The sequence below is a fragment of the Ceratotherium simum genome, chromosome 15, assembly GCF_057802395.1.
Source record: "Ceratotherium simum simum isolate JZ-2026a chromosome 15, ASM5780239v1, whole genome shotgun sequence".
In the NCBI taxonomy this organism is placed as follows: Eukaryota; Metazoa; Chordata; class Mammalia; order Perissodactyla; family Rhinocerotidae; genus Ceratotherium; species Ceratotherium simum.
The window spans coordinates 28636004-28657921 of record NC_141914.1 but is presented as its reverse complement, the minus strand read 5'-3'; the positions used below and the strand labels follow the sequence as shown (position 1 = coordinate 28657921).

The 21918-nt window shown below is 35.8% G+C and overlaps 1 protein-coding gene across 15 annotated transcripts in view; it reads left to right on the top strand.

Annotated features, from left to right (window-relative positions):
- DLG1 (discs large MAGUK scaffold protein 1) overlaps window positions 1-21918 on the top strand; it is a 283086-nt gene that overhangs the window by 15786 nt on the left and 245382 nt on the right. For all 15 annotated transcript variants that reach the window (XM_087439816.1, XM_087439818.1, XM_087439817.1 and 12 more), the window contains one exon: window positions 2824-2990. In XM_087439816.1, the coding sequence (XP_087295942.1) occupies window positions 2824-2990 (167 nt within the window). The remainder of the gene's footprint in view (window positions 1-2823; window positions 2991-21918) is intronic.

The following is a 21918-nucleotide window of genomic DNA, read 5'->3' as shown; positions in this document are numbered from 1 at the left end:
GTGTATATATATGTGTATGTATTTTTAAGGAAAGTGATAAGAACGGTGACAGGCTGTCATATCAAAAACATCACCATACTGTACATGTGTTAACAGAAATATATCAGTACTTCTGCTTAATGTTTTAGTTAGCCAATATCTTTAGTTAGCTAATATCTTTTTAAGTTGGGTGTTATCTGGCAGAATTGGTTATCCTAAGCCCAGTAAGAAACAAAGATATCTAAATAGCTAAAATAGATATTATAAAACCCACATATTAAATCTCATGCACTTTTCTCATTTAAGCTCCCCTAGACTGTCACTCAGCTTATTTTTTTATTGTGATAAAATATACATAACATAAAGTTTATGATTTTTAAGTGTACATTTTAGTGGCATTAAGTACATTCATGTTATTGTACAACTATCACTGCTATCCATCTCCTGAACTTTTTCATCATCCCAAGCTGAAACCCTGTACCCATTAAGCAGTAACTCCCCATTCTGTCTTTACCGCAGTCCCTGGTAACAACTGTTCTTTCTGTCTCTGAATTTGACTATTCTAGGTACCTCATATAAGTGGAATCATGCAATATTTGTCTTTTCGTGTCTGGCTTATTTCACTTAGCATAAAGTCTTCAAGATTCATCTATCCATATTGTACACTGTATCAGAATTTCATTCCTTTTAAAAGCTGAATAATATTACATTGTTTGTATATACCAGATTTTGTTTATTAACCGTTTATCTATTGATGAACAGTTGGGTTGTTTTCACCTTTTGGATATTGTGAATAATGCTGCTATGAACATTGGTGTACAAATATCTGTTTGAGTCCCTGCTTTCAGTTCTTTTGGGTATATACCCAGAAGTGGAATTGCTGGATCAAACAGTGATTCTGTGTTTTAATATTTTGAGGAACCACCATACTGTTTTCCACAGCAGCTGCATCATTTTATATTCTTAACAGCAATGCACAAGGTTTAATTACTCCACATCCTCATCAACACTTGTTATTTTCTGGTTTGTTGATAATAGCCCTCCTAATGGGTGTTTACTTGGCTTATTTTGTCTTAAGCCTGATATAGTTAAAATAATATGGATATTTGGTTCTCTAGTCCACAGGAGCTCGGATACAGCAAATTAGAAATGACTGTTTGATAGATGAATATAAGACCTACTTGAGGCATTTCAATTGACAAGCAAGATACAACTTTTGACTTTTGAAAAATTCACGTAGAGAACACTTTATTCCTTGACCATACTGGATAAAATGAGTTAAATGATAAATGTTACCCTGTTTGAATTATATTAGTCTAGATCTCTTTTGTCCTGTACGGTAGCCACTAGCCACATGTGGCTATTTAAATTAATTAAACCTAAGTAAAATTATAAATTCAGTTCCTGAAACACACTAGTCACATTTTAAGTGCTCAATAGCCATGTGTAGCTAGTGGCTACCATATTGGACAGTGCAGCTATGGAACATTTTTATCATTGCAGAAAGTTCCTTTGGGCAGCACTGGTCTAGATTTTTGTTAGAGATGTTATTGAAGGGTAATATGGCAGTGTTTCCATTAATTATAGAATAAAAGGTCACATAGAAATTTAAAATTTGCGACTTGACTTACAGTAATGGAAAATATAATAAAAATTTTATGTAGTGATGTGGGCAACTTATCTTGAGATATTGTTAGCTAACCGATTAATCAATACTCATTTAGTGCTCTTGGGGGCGTAATACTATACTAGGAACTCTGGTATTTTGTTGTTGTTGTTGTAGGAGATACTGTCTATCTCTCTTTCTATATATAGATAGATCTATAAATATATATCTCCTACATATATGCAATATATCTTACATATATAGAAATATATCTCCTACTACATAAATATATATATATTCTCATACACATATCTTCTACCAAAAAAAATTCTCTAGTAATTTCTGGAAAATAGTCCATATTTAAATTTCCCTAGTTGTTGTCACAATGCCTTTTATAGCTTGTCCCCATAGAACTAATACTGGTGAACTTAAATATTATATAACTACCACTCAGAGCTTCTGAACAGCATGAATAACCAGTGTTAATACACTTAGTTCGTATAACTCCAGCTGACAGTAAAGTAATTTGGTCTTTAAATTATCCTGTGTTAGTATAAGTAAATTTTTGGTTTCTTTGGGAGTTTTGTCATACCGTTAACTGATTGTTTCTAAAATAATGTCAAATTTTTAATTTATTGTTTTTAAATATTTGAACTCGAGGATATCTAAAAATACTTCTAATTCTTTGATTTTATTTTAACTTATTATTTTGTTTTGTTTTGTTTTACTTTGGTTAGAAGGGCAATTAAAACCACTTGGTTTTACATTCCCAGCCTGGGTATTGGTGGTACAAAGATAAAATATCAGAAATGACTCATGTCTGCAGAATTCACAATAATGATCTTAGCTGCTATCTATTAGGAGGCTAAGTGCCATTGTGCACTTTATGTGTATTATACTCAATCCTTGTGACAATTCGCAATAATAAGAGGCAAGTTACTAGAGGTTAAACTTGCCTAAACATGTAGCTAATTGGTGATGGAGTAGGGATTTGAAGTCAGCACTAACTTTGAAGTTTAAAAAGCCTATGACTTTTACGCTGCGCCCTGCAGGTTCTGATGTGATTGTGACATACAAAATGAGAAAATATTCACTGTTTAATTACGTTATAAGATTGGACTTATTTTACTAATCTAGAGTAAAAATTTTGCTTTTGAGTTATGTTGTTTTAGTAATGCATAGTTTAATTAGAAAATACAAATAGTTTTGAATTTTTCTTTTTCTTTCTTCTCTTCCAGATATTCAAGAATTTTATGAAGTGACCTTACTGGATAATCCAAAATGTATAGATCGTTCAAAGCAGTCTGAACCAATACAGCCTGTGAATACTTGGGAAATTTCCAGCCTTCCAAGCACTACTGTGACTTCAGAAACACTGCCAAGCAGCCTTAGCCCTGGTGTAGAGGTAAGATAAAAAAATTCTTCCTTAAGCTATTTTTCAGTGATCAATTTATTGGGGCTACTAAGTTTTTTCATTTTATTAAAATAGATGTTTTGTGGACATATCATTTATAATGGAATAAAGAGGATGGGATTAAAAATATTTTTGAAAAGAAAAGCTCAGAATCTGTGGTGCCCCTGTCTTAAAATGTTGTAAATGGTTCGAGGTCTGAAATACTTGCTTTAGACTATTACAAATACTTCGCATGATAGACCTCAATGAGGCTCCCTCTGTGTGATAATTAGATGGAAACTGTACTTTGAAAAGATGGTTTTGCTCTGGTATTTTTTCTGAGATACAGAATATAGTTTTGTGGTTTTGGACAGTTCAGTTACTACATTTATCCCAAGGATTCTCTGTTTCTTATCTTGAAGGATTACCTTATTAAAACTCACTAAGGACTGATTAATAAATTTTTTAAGGTCAACATTGGTTTCTATATTTTTCTGTAGTTAAATTGGTCTATTTCTTTGAGTTTTCATAACTATTTTAGTAATGTTCTTTTTTTGTTGTGATGTATCGTTGTTGGTTGGAGTTAGATATGACGTAACAGAGATATGAAGTATTTTGTAATGAGGAGTCTGTCTGAAGAACATTAGTCATTTGAAGGTGATTGACTGACTTTGATTCTAGTCCCTTCCAGTTAGTATTAGAAAAGTACATGGAAAATTGAATCAGCTTCTGTTTGGGTGAGTAATCAGGGAAAGGTAGTGGTGGGCAGCAACCAGACAGCCCCTTGATAATGAAGTAGACAGGTTTTCAGGTTTCTCTTTTATATTAAGTAACTTAGAACTATAGAATTTTAGAGCAGGGAGAGTCAGAGAACATCGAATCCTTTTCCTTCATAAAGTGGAGGAAACTGAGATCCAGAAGAAAATGAACGACTTGACCCAATTTATTCGGCTAGTTTGGGCAAGTCTCCCTTTGCATTTCAGACCTTTTAACACCCAATTCACAGTTCTCTCTACTAATCCTGGTATGTGCTTATGTGTTTCTCTTTGATTAGAGATTCTAGTGTTGTATTGTCTGTGTATCCTTATTTTCCTCTCATTTTTTCCTTCAGTTCTTCTTAGATAATTTCAGTTTCATTCCCTTTAGTTGATATATCATTTGTACTTATGATATTCCATTTCATATAGATTTTAAAAATATTAATCAGTAATACAGTTTCTATTTCACATTTATTGTGGTCCTAGGTTAAAAACTTTGCTTCTGTAAGAAACATGTTAAATTTTAAGAGAATTGACGTTCTTATTTAATTGCTTACTAGTTTTTTCTATTTTCTGATTTATGGTACTCAATTATGATTATAAAACATAGAGTTCTCGTAGTCAGTTTGCCTGTTTTTATAGGAGATTGTTTAGATAATGGCTGGCTCCAGTAAAAGTAAGTGTTCATTAAGGTTAAATAAGTGGAACAGTTATGCAAACTGGAAATTAATTTCCATATATATTTCAGCCAGAAAGATCATCAGTGCATTGAATTCCATCAAGAATGGTATTGGAAACATTTCAATTTTTATAAAATTATGAGGCACTGGTACCTAGAATGCTGTGTGCAGTGCTGATTTTTGCATCTCCTGAAAGGTAATATTATGGACATGATAAAGGAACCTAAAATGAATAGGAGAATAAGAACTTTTAGACTGTAAATGTCAGATCTTATTAGTTAGGAAAATGGAGAAGGGAATATGATTACAAAATGTTGCTTAGGGCTTGGCACGTGGAAAATGCTCTAGTAATGTTTGAAATCTGTCCCCATTCATGGATTGACTTAATAAGGGGAACAAATCCTAGGTTTTTAAAAAGAGGGAAAAATCTGTTTGTGTCAAACTTCAGTGAGCTATGGTCAGTTAAAGGGGGGAAGTACCGTTTTGCAGAGAAGACAGAATACCTTGACAGATGTTAGTCTGAAAAGGTTAATAGTTTTGAAACACACTGATGGATGATAATGACTTAAAAAAAAGGCCTAGAATATTTAGAGATTTAATTTCTATTTCTTTGAGGGTGCAGTAAGAGAAGGAAAGTATATTACCCTATTACCCCTCCATTTACACTTTGTTTGGACAGAAAACTTGGCTAAGTGACCTTTGACTCCATCTCTTGTTTCAGTTCCTACTTAAGACTCTTAGGGGCATAATGCTTAGGACTGAAAAGAGACTTAGAGCATTTAATTCACCTTTCTTGTTTTACAGTTAAAGAGAATCCACTGACCCAAATTAAAACAAATGCAAAAAAAGGATTTATTGGACTATAACTTGAAAATAATCTGAAAATCATGAAAATATTTTGTCTTGTACAAAATATATGTCATTATTACACTTGTGCATTAATTCCTGGATAAAAAAGTAAGATAATCTTTTCCTGACAAAATTGCATGCAACATGATCTTGTCTCTTTCCCTTCATGTTCACTTCTGCAGGGCTATCATAAAGGGGGTTATTTTTGCAAAAGGTATTTGAGGTTGATTATTTTCCACTGGGGCTTGTCTCTCTTATTCTCTTAAAGTGAAAATCTTTGTCTTGTAAAGCATCTATCCACTTTTCTTTGTTGTCTTTTTGTTTTTTTTAGTTGGTAACTAATCTAACTCTTGCCAGATCCTCATTTGTCAATTAATTTGTGGTCTTTTAACTTTGATTCTTCTATTTCTTCTGATGTAGTAAAATAAAAATTAATACCATTTATTTTTAAAGTGACATGATTAGTATCCCATTTTCTTATAACATTTTTTGGTTTTGGTATGTTTGTCCTTTACTTTGAATGTATGTCTAGTGAGATGTTTGGAATAATGTTTGCTTAATATTAATGATTGTTTCTGGGTCATGGGGATTTTTTCTTTTTACTACTTTTTTCTATTACTTTTTAAAAATAATGAGCATGTGTTATTTTTACAAAAACAAATATATTCTAAAATAAGAGTGAACGGACCGGCCCCGTGGCTTAGCCGTTAAGTGGGCGTACTATGCTGCTGGTGGCCCAGGTTCAGATCCCGGGCCCGCACCGACGCACCGCTTCTCCGGCCATGCTGAGGCCGCGTCCTACATACAGCAACTAGAAGAGTGTGCAGCTATGACATACAACTATCTACTGGGGCTTTGGGATAAAAAATAAATAAATAAAATTATAAAAAAAAAATAATAATAAAATAAGAGTGAATTACTTTTAGAGGTTGTAAGGAAGAGTATTTGAAGGGAAGCAAGATGCAAGAGTAGGATAACTTGCCTGATTTAATGAGAAGTTCCAACAGAAAGGGATGTACTATCTTGTCTTAGTCCTTTCAGGTTGCTATAACAGAATACAATAGACTAGGTGGCTTATAAACAAAAGAAATTTATTTCTCACAGTTCTGGAGGCGGGTAAGTCCAAGACCAGGTCACTAGTAGATTCAATATCTAGTGAGAGCCCACTTCAGGGTTCCTAGATGGCCATCTTCTTGCTGTGTCCTCACATTGAGGAAGGGGTGAGGTGGCTCTCTGGGGTCTCTTTGATAAGGGCACTAATCCCATTCCCAGAGGCTCCATCTCCTAATACCATCACATTGAGGGTTTTAGAATTTCAACATATGAATTTTAGGGGGATGCAAACATTCAGTCTATGGCAGTCCTATTCCTGACAATACATTTTGAGTGGATCAGAGATTCAAAGGTAAAAAAAAACATGAAACCATAAAATAAACCTTTTAAAGAGTTTTGGATAGGGAAAGCTTTCTGAATATGACAACAAACAAAACCCAGAAAAATTAAAAGAAAAGGTTAAGAATGCTGACTTTGTAGAATTTCTTTATGGACTTCACAAAGTTTGATTTTTTTGAACTTTGATTATAGAACTTTTGTATCTTGAAAGGTCCGATAAACAAATGAGAAATGATACACTGGGAAAAAAATTTGTCACATTTATGAAGAAGGGCTAATTTCCAACTCAAGAAACCTTACAGATCAGTAAGAAAAAAAGCTAATGTGCAATAGGAAAGTGACCGAAGGACGCAAATGGACAGCTTAGAGAGAGAGAAATACAAATGAACCAATAAGCCTAGGAAGAGATGCTCGATCCCACTTTTAAAAAAATGCAAATTAAATTAACAATGAGAATATTTTTACCTAATTTGATTGTCAAAGATTAATTAAATGGGAGGAAACAGAAAACTCTTATACTGTTGGTAGGAGAGTACAGTGATGCAATCTTTTTGAAAGACATCTTGACAGTATATTTAGGTCCTTTGGTACAACATATGTTACAGATGTACTCACACATTATATATATGCATATTCATTGCAGTATTTGTAATATTAATGAAAATCAACAGGGAAACAATCTAAATGATTATAAATAAGATGATGGTATAGCCACTTAATGCAATATAAAATAGCAGGCATAAAAATACAGTCTATATATCTACTCTATGTTATTAAATGATTGAAAGCAGGTTGCATGCCAGGAGGTGTGGTATGACTCTGTAAAAGAGAAAAAAAGTATGAGGTTAGTTATGTCTGGAAGAATACACGCTTAGTCTGCTTTCAGGAATATACTCTTGTTTTCAGTTGTCCCTGCTATCTCCATGCCCCCTGTTTCAGCCCTTCTGAGTTCATCTTTGGGGGAGGGAAGTTATATGACTGAGTGGTATAGGGAGCATATCTCCTTTACCTTTTTCTTTGACCTTGTGATTTAATACTTTAAAATAATCCATCTGCTTTAATTTAAGTAGAGTTTTTGGAGATGGTAGAGTTAAAAGCATATATTCATTCTACTAGGTTTAACATGAAGTCCTCTAAACATCGACTTAAAAAAATGTATGGGGGCTGGCGTGGTGGCATAGTGGTTAAGTTCGCGGGCTCCACTTCAACAGCCGGGGGTTTGGATCCTGGGCGCGGACCCATACACCGCTCATCAAGCCATGTTGTGGCGGCATCCCACATACAAAATAGGGGAAGATTGGTACAGATGTTAGCTCAGGGACAATCTTCCTCACCAAAAAAAAAAAAAAAAATTTATTGAAGTACTGTGTAATATTCATACATAAAGGTGTGCAAATCATAAATGTATAGCTTGATGAATTACTGCATGGTAAATACACCAGGTCAAGAAAAAGAAAATGGAATGACTGCTAATGGGTTCTGGAATTAGTGAGAATGGTTGCACACTGTGAATATACTAAAAACCATTGAATTGTACACTTTAAAATTTGATGAGTTTTATGGTTTATCCATTATATCTTAATTAAAAAAAATATGCCAGTACTCCAGAAGTCACCCTTGTACCTTTCCTCTTTGCTCTCTACTCCCTCTTCCTCAAAGAACCATCCTGATTTCTAACACCTCAGATTAGTAACAGATTTATATAGTATGTACTCTCTTACGTCTAGCTTCTTTTTTGTATATTTGTGAATTTCATCCATGAGTTGAAGCTTTTTTCATTCTTACTCCTGTAGAATATTCCATTGTGTGATATACCACAGTATATTTGTCCATTCTATTGATGGGTATTTGGGTTGTTTCCAGTTTTGGGTTAGTGCTGCTTTGAACATTCTTGTACAGTCAGTTCTGCCATAGCACAACATATATGTTCTTAAGAATCACCACACTGTGCACAGTTGTGCAATAAAAACCACAGGGCAAAAGGGGAAAATGGAATTAGTGACTCAGAACTTAGTGAGTGATATTTATTAAAAAAAAGGTAAGAACCTAATAAAAATGGCAGCACAGTTTCACACGTGTTAAATGGTTAAGAAATATATAAATACTACAATAAATATGGCATTTTACCTTGGAAAAAATCTTGTTTGCTGTGGGAGTGTGTGTCTGGGTTGCAGCTTGTGTGTTATTGTGAAGTGCTGGCTGGGGGAGTTAATCTGAAATCCAATGAAAAGTTGTAACACCAGATGTGAATGAGTGTGACTCATCACATTCAATGAACTAAAGTCTGAAATGTGTGTGTTTTGTGTGTTCCCCTGTGGCTCATTTCATCTGGGTGCAATTTTCTGCCCATACCTAGTGTTTCTCATGGATAAGATTGAGCATAAGCAAGTATGAAATTTGCATTATGTTCTTATTATTCCCTCATATATTAATTATGTTAGAACAAATTTGCATTTTCCAAACAATATTATAGCAGAACTGCATGTGTATGTTTTTTGGTGCACTTGTCTGTGCATTTCTGTTGTGTCTATACTCAGTTGTGAAAATGATATATGTGCATGTTTAATTTTAGAACATGGCAACAGTTTTGCAAGGTGATTATGCCTGTTTTTATAATTATCACCAATATGTGCAAGTTTCAGTTGCTTCAGATATTTGCCAATGCTTGTTTTTTTTTTTGTAAGGAGGACTAGCCCTGAGCTAACGTCCGATGCCAATCTTCCCCTTTTTTCTTGAGGAAGATTGGTCCTGAGCTAACATCCGTGCCCATCTTCCTCTACTTTATATGGGAGCCCGCCACAGCATGGCTTGCCACGTGGTGCGTCGGTGCGTGCCTGGGATCCGAACCTGCGAACCCCAGGTCGCCGAAGCGGAGTGTGCAAACTTAACCGCTTGCACCACCGGGCTGGCCCCAGCCAATGCTTGTTATTGTCAGTCTTTTTATTAATAATTTTAACCATTCTAGTAGGTGTGTCGTGGTACTTTATATTGTTGTATTTGCATTTACTCTATCATTAACAAGGTTAACAATTAACATTTTCTTATTATACATTTTTGTTATATTTTCATATGTTTATTTTTCATTTTGTTATCTTTCGTGAACTAAGTTTTTCTATTTTTTTGTTACCTTCTATCTTATTGATTTGTAGGAGGTCTCTATTTGTATATGATTTGTTTGTCAGATATATGTATAACGTATTTTCTCGCACTCTGAAGCTGCTTTTCCTAATATCTTTTACTGATCAAGATTCCTTAAATTTAATCTAGTCCAATTTCTGGTTAATGCTCTTTGTGCCTACTGACGTATTTTCCAACCTCAAGGTCATAAAGATATTCTACTGTATTATTTGTCAGAAACTTTTATTTTGCTTTTCACATTTACGTCTATAATCCGTACTGCAATTTGCAAAATTTCACATGAATCAACATTTCAGTCTGTCTCCATTCTTGCCACTCTAGGCTAACCCCCCCCTCATTGTTTGCCTAGATTATTGTAATAGTCCCTTGAATTGGCCTATCTGCATTCACACGTGCCCCTCTCGAATTTATGATAGTTTTGCCTCCAAGGTTATCTTTAAAAAATGCAAATCGTGTCATTACCCTTCATTCGCTTTCCATTCTTCTCAGAATGAAGTGGGAAATCCCTCATAAGACTCAGAAATCCTAAATTATTTGACCACTGCCTGTTCATTCACTCATCCTTTAGAACTCTTTCCTTCTTTGGCCACTGGTTCCTCTTAGCTCAGGGTCCCCACATAATGTTCCCTCTGTGTGGAAGGTTCTCTCTTCTTTGGCCAACTGCTTCTCATTTTTAGCTTTTCATTTTAATTGTCGGTTCATCTGTTCATTTGTTTATTCAGCAAATATTGAGCACCAGTTATGTATCATACCTTGAACAAGGTGCTTGAACAAAGCAAAGATCCCTGTCCTCATGGAGCTTACATTCTAGTGGGAAAGCAGGTAATAAACAATAAATTAATAAATTATCTAGTATGTTAGAAGGTGATAAGTGGTATGAGACGGAAAAAAGAGCAGATTAAAAGGATTAGGAATGCCAGATTGGGTGTACTTGGCAATTTTAAATAGGGTGTTTGCTATAGGCCTCATTGAGAAGGTGATGTTTGTACAAAGAGTTGGAAAGTGATGCAGCTATTTGAGGGAATAACGAGTGCAAAGACTCTAAGGCAGGAGTAAGGCTGGAATGTGTGAGAAATAGTAAGACGGCTAGTATGGCTAGAACAGAGTAAGGGAAAGAGTAGTGGGAGATGAGGTCAGAGGGTAAGGCAGGGGCAGATCATGTGAAGCTTTTGCAGGGATTTGGAGCAGAGGAGTGACATTATTTAACCTAAACTTTAAAGGGATCACTCAGGCTGTTCTGTTGAAAATACACTGTAGTAAGGGTAAAAGCAAGAGACCTGTTAGGAATCTGTTTCATTAATCCAGTTAAGGATGGATGTGGGCTTGAACCAAAGTGGTGATAATAGAGGTGCTAAGTGGCTGAATTATGGATATTTTGAATGTAGAGCACAAGGATATGAGGACAGATTGGAAACGGGTTGTGAGAGTAAGAGTCAGAAATCATTATGAGAGTGTCAAGGGTCATGACAGGGTCACTTCCTGATAGAAGCCTTCCTTTACCTCTGAGATTGTTAGAGCCTCTATTATAGCACTTTCTACCTCTTCTTGATAATATTCATCACTGTTGTAATTAAATGCTCAAATGTACATTATTTTGTGTGTATTTTGGTCTCTTTACTAGACTGTAAGTCCCTAAGGTTAGGGACTGTCTTATTTATTGAAATATATGTAGTCCTTGCACATAGCAGTTGTTTAGTCAATATTTTTTGAATGAAGTGAGAACCGTGGTTGTTTCCATATTGTAATTAAGTAATAGGCGAAGGGTGATTATATTTTTCCTGACTTTTTATCATAAAAAATTTCTTAAGTACAGTAAAATTGAAAGAATAGTACGACCAACATCCATGTAGAGTCAACAATTACTAACATTTTGTTATATTTCCTTTTTTTGTATGTGTATTTTTGGGAAGCTACTTGAAAATCAGTTGCAGACATCATGCACTTAAATTATAAAAACTTCAGCATACATCTTCTATGAGTAAGAATAGTCAAACATTCTCCTGTATAACCTTAGTACTATTATTACACCTAAGAAAATTAACAATAATTATTTAACTTTCTCTTCAATCCATATTTATAACTGTCCCCAATCTATCTTTTAGGACTTTTAATTTTTTTGCTAGGAAAGATCCACTCTGTGCTAACATCTGTTGCCAATCTTCCTCTTTTTTTTTTTTTTGGCTTGAGGAAGATTAGCCCTGAGCTAACATCTGTGCCAGTCCTCCTCTATTTTGTATGTAGGTCGCTGCCACAGCATGGCTGATGAGTGGTGTAGGTCCACACCTGGGATCCAAACCTGTGAACCTGGGCTGCCAAAGCGGAGTGTGCTGAACTTAACCACTACGCCATGGGGCTGGCCCCTCTTTTAGGACTTCAAAAAAAAAAAAAAAAATCAGAATCCAGATAAGATTCTTGTACTGCATTAGACTGTTAGGTGTCTGTTTTTATCTGGGTTTCCCTGATAGCAGAACGTGAGGCAGAGGACTTACATGCTATTACTTTATTTAGGGAGTTCATCCTAGAGAGCACAAGTGAGGGAAAAGGTACATATGCTGGGAAGAAGGAAAAACTAATACAAGGATGCTTTCTGCCACTAAGTGTGACTGATTGCTGGATCCTACGTATTGCATTCCTGAGAAGCTGTATATACTGCATCCAAGGAAAGAAAGGGAAACATCCCTTTCATTCCATCCCTTCATCCACTGGCTTCTAGTGGGCAACAATTCCCCTGCACTTCAGGGTTGTAGATTTGTGGGTGCAGGGGTTATGGTATCTGGTTTTGTGGTTAACAGGAGAGCCCCAAGTGAGGAGGTGAGAGGATGAGAGGTGGACAGGAGGCCAGAGGCACAAGGTGTTGCTAGGCTGCTCAGGGTGAAAGGCAAATGTGAAGATCTGGGGGAGAACATTGGAATGAGTTGGGAGGGCACATACCAAGTCTGGTACAATGTCTTGACTCTCTTATAATCTAGCGGAATAGCCCTCCCCATCTTTTTTTTTTCCCTTTAAGTGACATTAACTTTTTGAAGAGACCATGCCAGTTGTCTTATAGTATACCACATAGTCTGTATTTGTTTAGTTTGTTTCCTCATGTTGTTTAAGTCATTCCATTAAGTCCTGTATTTCTGGTAACAGAAAATTAGATATAAACATTGATTAGACTCATTTTTGGTAAGCAGACTTCATAATGATATATTGTATTTCATATTGTATCACATCAGAAAGCATACCATATCAGGTGGTTGCACTTGTGATGATAAGTTTGATTACTTAAAGGTGGTGACCTCTAGATCCTTCATTGTATAGGTATGTTTTTCTCTTTGTAGTTATGAAGTATCTATGGGGGGTAGTACTTTAGCACCTTGTATTAAGTGAATTTTTACCTGATTCACCCACTTATGATTCTTGCCTGAATCACTTATTTCATTAGAGGTTTCAAAATGTTGGTTCCCCTCGCCCCCCAAATTTATCATTCCATTTGTATTTATTAGTTGGTATTCTTCTGTAGAAAGTATTTTTCCCCATCAACTAGGGATGAATCTTTGTTCTTCCTAAAAAGACAGGGTAAAGCTTACATATTTTTTTAGTGACTGGTTTTCAGAGTAGAGTTTATGCAATAATCCCCTTTAAAGGTGGCTAATAAGTTTCCTCTCCTTTTTTTTGCTCTTTCTTTTTAAAAAACTACCACTATGGACTGAAAGATTTTTATTTATTCAGTGTTTACAATCCATTTTAGTTATTATTCTTTGGATGCTCAGATTACTCCAAATTTGGGCGATCCCTTGAAGGGATGCCTCTGTGTCCTTTTGACATCCCCTCTTAGTCTTTGAGCACATCCTTGTTTTCTGGCCCAATTTTCCCAAGTTCATTTTGAACTTTCACTGCCCCAGAGCTAGAATCAGCCAGTAATGATGGTTTCTGTTTCTTTGTTCCAGGTGATTGCCTTTTCTTTGAGGTGTTATCTTTGAGAAGTAAGAGAGTCTAGAGACAGGTGACACAGTCTTCCAACTTTAGCCTTAGCCCCAGAAATGGTAAAATAAAATTTGAGAAACATTGCTTGTCTAAACATAATATATTATTAGTATTTTAAAACCAATACAATATATTCTTTCTTCCTTTCTTAAAAAATGCTCATGTGTTCTGTAGGAATGGATTATAGTAATCTGTAGGAATGGATTATAATAATAACCTTATTATTTTCAAATTGCATAGTTTTAAAGGGCACATTCCCATATATTATTATATTTTTAGATGTCATAGGAGCATGGATTCTTGCTATAGTCTCCTGACATATGAGGTTAAGCCAGATTTTGGTCTGAATTCAGCAAACTGTAGTTGAGGGATGTTGTGACTGCCCAAACTTATATTATTACCACGTAGGAAAACTGATATTAGAACTCACAACTTCAGGCTTCAAGGCAGATGTTTCTATCTTTATTGAATAACTTTCTTGGTAATTGGGCTTGTTACCTAGACAAATGAAAATATCGCAATAAAATTAATAAAATAAGGAGAGAAAGAACTAGTTTTAATAGAGAGAGAGAGACGTAGCAGGCAAGTTTGTAAAAAAGATGTGCGGAAATAATTAATGTAAGAAAATGAAATCCCTCACTGCAACAGTGGCTGCTGAAAATGGTTTGGTATAATATATTCTGCCACATTTTTCTATGCATATATCTAGTATTAATTTTAAAAACTCCACAAATAATCATATTATACTAATATACTGTTTCTAGCTTGTGCTTTTGCAACTTTGTGTTTCAGCATATCTTAATTATGCTTTAGCTTTCTTTCTGTATCTGTATATGTAGGTGTGTCACATTCTAATTAATTGCTACCCGATATTCCTCTATGGATGTTTGTGTTTTTGTTGGTGCTGAGGAAGATTAGCCGTGAGCTAACATCTGTGCCAGTCTTCCTCTACTTTATATGTGGGTCCCCACCACACTGTGGCTGAAGAGTGGTGTATGTCCGCACCTGGGATCTGAATCTGCAGACACCGGCTGCCGAAGCTGAATGTGCCAAACTTAACCACTATGCCACAGGGTCAGCCCCAATATTTGTCTTTTTTGATAGACATTTGGCCTATTTCTAATTTTTATGGTTACAAACTGCTGCAGTGAACCAGAGAGCCAACTGTTTAACTGGATTTGAGCGTTTAAGAAAACTTGGGCATTTTATTTTAAGATCTTCTTTTTCTGATGATAGACATTAGACTGATTTAAAATATGATTCCTTTTCATCTCTTCTCTGAAATAGGGTGTTTTTTTTACTTAGCTTTTAAAACTTTAACTAAAAAAAAAAAATAACAGAAAACAAGAACTATTTTATTTTTAATCATTTAACTTCCATTTTTCTTAGTGAAAACCACTTCACTGTTAAGAGCCATTTAGTTTATAATAACATTCTTAAAACTCACTAAGTCTTGAGATGGATAAGTTCCAATTAAGGTTTCCATCAATTTTTAAGGTTTTTAGTTGTCACTTTATGTCATGAATTGAGAATACATATTGTTTTCCTCTGCCTTATTTTTTCTGAAAGATAGAATTAAATACTGCTCAGATAGACTGATAATTTCTCTTTTTGTTAGAGTAAACTGTTTTGGTTTGCTTTCAGGAAGAATGAAAAGGAAAATTTTTAAATAGTAATCTCATTTCTATTATTCCTTTTTAAAAAATAACTTATTGCTTAACTCCTATTTCTTTGATAAGAACGTTTAAAGTTATGTGAGCACTACCAACCACTACCTTTTACAAATTCTGCTTTGAGTTGAAGTAGAATATTTGTTCTTGAAATTCTTTGCTCCAGTGTCTTTACTTGCGGCATTCCTTCCGACTGGAGTGTCTGTACCTTATCCCATCTTGCCATCTTGCATGGCCTAGCTCAGAAACCTTCTATGTGAGATCTTCACCCATCTTTTAGCTGAAACTAATCTCTACTGAATGCCTGTGTACCTTTGTACCTTTCTTATGGGACTTATATTTTACTGTTATTTAGGCCCTTTTTCAGTCTCTTAAAAAATTTATTATTTTGAAAAAAAATTTACGTTTACAGAAAAATTACAATAGTAAAATAAGCTGCCATTTTGTCACATTTGCTTGCTTTCTGTATACACACACATATATATAAACTTTTATTTTATTTTTGCTGACCCATTTGAGAACAAGTTGCAGATATCATGGTCTTTTACCCTTAAATACCTCAGCATGTATCTCCTTTAAACTAGGATATTTTCCCTAAAATTTTATTTTTTAAATTTTTTATGAACATTTCTAAAAACAACTAGTATATACTTATCAGATGGAGGAAATTTAAAATTGATACAATGCTGTTATCTATACAGTGCTGTTATCAGTCCATATTCAAATTCACTACCTTTCTTATCTTTGGTACTGTCTATTCTATAATTCTGTATCCTTGAAACAGACCTCTACTTTAGTTCTTACTATGGACTTTGGAAGACACCTGAAAAAACTTTAAAGCACAACTTCATGAATTGTCACAATTTTGAATTCCTGCCTTCAAAATAATTGACAGTCCTACATATTGGTGGTTGGCTCCTTTTCCTGTTTCCTTTATCAGTGTCATCAAGGTTCTTATCCTTCTTCCTGATGCTTTATTTCTCTGGCAGAATGTCTCTGTCTCTCAGAGACAATACATCACAGAGACACTAGTCTGAACTCCCTCTTCCCATCACCAAATTTACAGTGTTCTCTCATTTAATTCCATGTTTGCTTTTTTTTTTGGTAAGGAAGATTGGCCCTGAGCTAACATCTGTTGCCAATCTTCCTCTTTCTGCTGAGGAAGACTGGCCCTGAACTAACATCCATGCCCATCCTCCTCTATTTTTTGTATGTGGGATGCTGCCACAGCGTGGCTTGATAAGCGGCATGTAGGTCTGCGCCCAGGATTCAAACCTGTGAGCCCCAGGCCGCCGAAGCGGGGCGCATGACCTTAACCACTGTGGCACCGGGCCAGCCCCTAATTCCAGTTTTTTCTTTTCTTTTTTTTTTTTTTTGGTGAGGAAGATCAGCCCTGAGCTAACATCCATGCTAATCCTCCTCTTTTAGCTGAGGAAGACCGGCTCTAAGCTAACATCTATTGCCAGTCCTCCTCCTTTTTTTCCTCCCCCAAAGCCCCAGTAGATAGCTGTATGTCATAGTTGCACATCCTTCTAGTTGCTGTATGTGGGACGCGGCCTCAGCATGGCCAGAGAAGCGGTGCGTCGGTGCGCGCCCGGGTTCTGAACTGGGGCCGCCAGTAGCGGAGCACACTCACTTAACCACTAAGCCACGGGGCCAGCCCTAATTCCAGTTTTTAGGTGGTATGTTATAAAAAAAAAAAAAAGTACGAAATTTGAAATAATGCACAACCCATATGCAAAGCCCCTGTAATTTAAAAATTTCATCAAGACCAAAACTGATGTTTACTAAGTGCGTTGTACATGAGATGTCTGCAAGTGATTTTGATGACCACTATGCTGTTATTTTACATTCACTATTATATAGGTTTTTATATTTTTATGGTGTTATCCCAGTGTTCAAGTGATGGTTGCTAGTGCTAGAAATGAAGGACATACCCCCAAATCAATAACTTTGAAATGGAAGTGAAATGTAATGATATGCTATGAGAAAAGTGAAACAACTGCCATATTATGCCAAGCTGTTAATCTAGGAGAAAACTTGGCAAAATATTGTACAGTTACTAAGAAAATAAAAGTCTGTGTTAAAGCTTAAGTATGCCACAGTGATTGTAGATTTATGTGCTGCAAGAAGGCATCCCCGATTGGTCTTAATTATGAGTTTTGATTATATGACATTTTCAGTAGCTCATTTAAATAATTTTCATTGTTCTGTATCTGTATCTAGTGGTATCTTCAGTACTGGAGCAATGATAGCTCCTCATGTGCTCTTTTTTTTTGGTGAGGAAGATTGGCCCTGAGCTAACATCTGCCAATCCTCCTCTTTTTGCTGAGGAAGACTGGCCCTGGGCTAACATCCATGCCCATCTTCCTCCACTTTTATGTGGGACGCCTCCACAGCATGGTTTGGCAAGCGGTGCGTTGGTGCGCGCCCTGGATCCAAACCAGTGAACCCCGGGCTGCCACAGCGGAGCGTGTGCACTTAACCGCTTGTGCCACTGGGCCAGCCCCTCCTCACGTGCTCTTAAAACACCCCCCCTCCCCTTTTTTGGATTGCCACAGTGACACATACTTACTGCAAAAATTCCTAACTTTATAGAAATATGTTTTCAATTATCTGCAAGTTACCTTCTCAAATAATTAGTACTAACAGCGTCTACTGTGCTCTTGATCCTTTTCTCTTTTGGAATCCCATTTTCTCCTCTCCTCGTGTAACATCTATAATCTCTTTCTCTTTCTTGGGCCTTTGCTCCCTTCTTTCTTTTCTCCTATAAATATGTTCAAAGATTTCATTACAAGAAAAACAGACAAAGAGAAAAAATTGCTTCTCAGTAGGACCCTGTAGCTTTCCTTCTCTTCCTAGCTAAGCTTCTTGAAAAAAGTAGTTTACCTTTTTCTGTTTCCTTCTCATTCCTAATATACTGTAACCTGGCTTCTGACATTCCTTTTCCACAGTAACTGCTCGCTCTCTCTTTCAGTTATTTACCTTTAAAAACAAAAACCCCTCTGATTACAAAGATAATTCAGGCATATCTTAAAACATACATTTACAGAGGAGTATGCATTCTTGAAAGTCAGTCTTTTTTTGTATTCTGTCCCTGAGGTAACCTCTTTTAACCATTGAGGTATATTTGTTAAGCTAATCCTATACGTTAATTAATATATTATTTAGCTCATATATATATATATTTAAAATGAGATATATATATATATGTATCATTCTGTAACTTGCTTTCCATTCGTTCCATTTAGATTTATTGCAGTACATTGTATAATGTAGGGCATATTGCTTAATTTCTCTTCCTTTAGTTTCATGATCTGTAAAGTGAAGATGATAACAACTCACCTCATATGGTGCTTATAAGTATGAAATACAGTAATTTATGTAAAACTTAGACCAGAGTCCAACACATACATTAAGTGCTCAATAAATGGTAGATTTTTAAAATAAAGAACCTTGTTTATATTAAAATGTTGCATACTCTGTAGTAGTACTTTATCAGTGTAGCAAAGGATAAGGAACGTGAATCCCTCTTCAACATCATTTTAGGGCTTTACCTTCACTGATTGTTTTTTGTGGCATTTGCTGCAGTCTGCTCTCTGCTTTTGAAATTTTTTTCTCTTCTTGGCAACTCTTTGCCCTGTTGGATAGTCTTCTTTTCGTGTCAGTGTTATTAAAAAAAAATTTTAATCATACAGAAACTATAGAGAATATTTTGAATATCTGTGTACCTATTATCTAGCTTAAGAAAATAAAGTATTAGAAATATAGTTGAAGACCCTTTGTTTTCCACCCTAATTCCATTCTCTGCCTCATCCCCCAGAATTAACCACTGCTTTGAATTGGGGGCTTATCATTCCCATATACTTGCCATTGTTACAGTTTTCTTCATGTTTCTTGTGCTTGGGATTTATTGAGTTTTTTGGATCTGTAGGTTTATAGTTTTCACCAAATTTGGAAATTTTTTCTAAAATATTTTTCCTGTTCCCCCTCCTTTTCTTTAGGGACTCTAATTACATATTGGATGGATCAAATTTGTCCCATAGCTGACTGATGTGATTCATTTTTTTCAGTCTTTTTTCTCTGTGTGTTATATTTTGGGTGGATTCTATTGCTGTGTCAAGTTGAATTAGTCTTTTCTTCTAAAGTGTCTAATCTGTTAATCTCATGCAATTTTTTTTCAGACATTTTAATTTTTAGCTTTAGAAGTTTGATTTGGTTCCTTTTTTATTTTCCATGTCTCATTAACATGCTCATGCTTTCCTCTGTCTTAATGGACGTATGGGATAGATTTATAATAATTTTTATTTATTTATTTATTTTTTATGAGGGAGATCAGCCCTGAGCTAACATCCATGCTAATCCTCCTCTTTTTGCTGAGGAAGACTGGCTCTGAGCTAACATCTACTGCCAGTCCTCCTCCTTTTTTTCCCCAAAGCCCCAGTAGATAGTTGTATGTCATAGTGGCACATCCTTCTAGGTGCTGTATGTGGGACGCGGCCTCAGCATGGCCGGAGAAGCGGTTCCTTGGTGTGCGCCCGGGATCCGAACCCGGGCCACCAGTAGCGGAGTGCGCGCACTTAACTGCTAAGCCACGGGGCCGGCCTGATAAAATAATTTTTAAAATACCCTTGTGTGCTAATTCTATCATCTGTCATTTCTGGGTCTGTGTTTATTGATTGGTTTTTCTCCTCTCTGGGTTGTATTTTCCTGCTTCTTTACATACCTGGTAATTTTTTATTGGATTTGGCAGACATTATGAATTTTGCCTTTTGGAGGGGCTTAGATAATTTTGTATTCCTTTAAATATTCTTGAGCTTTGTTTTGGGGTACAGTTAAATTACTTGGAAAGAGCTTGATTCTTATGAAGCACCCTTTTAAGCTTTTTTAGTGAGACCAAGTAGCCTTTAGTATAGGGTTAATTTTGTCCTGGTTACTGTGACAGTACTCTTCTGAGCACTCTACTCAGGACCCTGTATATTATGAACTTTTCCGTTATTCTTGGCCCTGTGTGAGCCCTGGGGGTTGTTTCACCTACTTCTTCCTAGGGTTCTTTCCCCAGCCCCCAGTTTCCTTATATGCATGGCTGATTAGTTCTGAAGACTCAAGGGGAAGTCTACAGATCTGTGGAGCTCTCCTTATGCAGCTCTCTCCTCTCTGGTACTCTTACCTGTGAATTTTAGACACCTTAGCCTTCCTGAATTCTCTGCTCTGTCTCCTTACCTTAGATTGCTGGGCTTTGTTTAGTTTCCCCCTCCCTCTGCTGAAGCCTAGAAACTTTTTCCAGGCAGTTACCTGTGGCATTTAAGGGACTCGCCTCATTTGTTTTTCTTCTCACAGGGATCACTGTTTTGCACTGCCTTTGTCCCGTATCTAAAAATCATTGTTCTTTATTTGTTCAGTTTTTTAGTTGTTTTAAGGTGGGCGAGTCGATCTGTTCCCTCTTGTTATATCATGGTTGAAAACAATTGCCTGTATATAGAAAGCCATTGGTTTCTAAAATACTGTTAATTATCTTATGTGCCTGAATATTAGGTGAGGTGTTGCCATCCCCAAAGGCTTATATTTGAGACCTTCTAGAGTTGCTCATATTACATAGTAATTTCTAAGTTATTTTACACGGCAAATGACTATTTAAGAACACATTGGTTGGGGGCTGGCCCCGTGGCTTAGTGGTTAAGTGCGCGCGCTCCACTACTGGCGGCGCAGGGTTCGGATCCCGGGCGCACACTGACGCACCGCTTCTCTGGTCATGCTGAGGTGGCGTCCCACATACAGCAACTAGAAGGATGTGCAACTATGACATACAACTATCTACTGAGGCTTTGGGAAAAAAAATGGAGGAGGATTGGCAGTGGATGTTAGCTCAGAGCCCGTCTTCCTCAGCAAAAAGAGGAGGATTAGCATGGATGTTAGCTCAGGGCTGATCTTCCTCACAAAAAAAAGAACACATTGGTTGGAAATGTCCTTTCGTCAGTGTCGGTGTGGATGTTTATAGAAGATGCAATGAGTATAGAATTTTACACAGATTAAATAATTATTCCTGAGTATGACCTTAAAATCTGCAAGTATTGGATATTGTGTACAAGTTTTTTTGAAAGATTAAAAAGTATATTAAAGAGTAATATAGTGATTATATTATAGAGATTATTATTAATATATGCTACAGAACAAATGGGAAAAATTGTCTTTCTGTTATGTGAATAGGTACTAGTAGTGATTTGGATAAAATGTCAGGTGACATTTTAATATATGGATTCAAAAAGTGCAGCATCTAAAGAACTTAGATGTAAGCGAAATTGATGTTTGAAGTCAAAATGATGAGGCTGATAAAAAGTGGCTGTAGTTACAATGATGACCCTAACGTTTAAGGTGAATGTGAAGAATTTGACTAAAATTGTTTTCTGAATGTAAGTGGAATAAAATAATATTTTAGACATATATTTAAATAATGTGTTGTTAAATATTTATATGTTAATTCAGT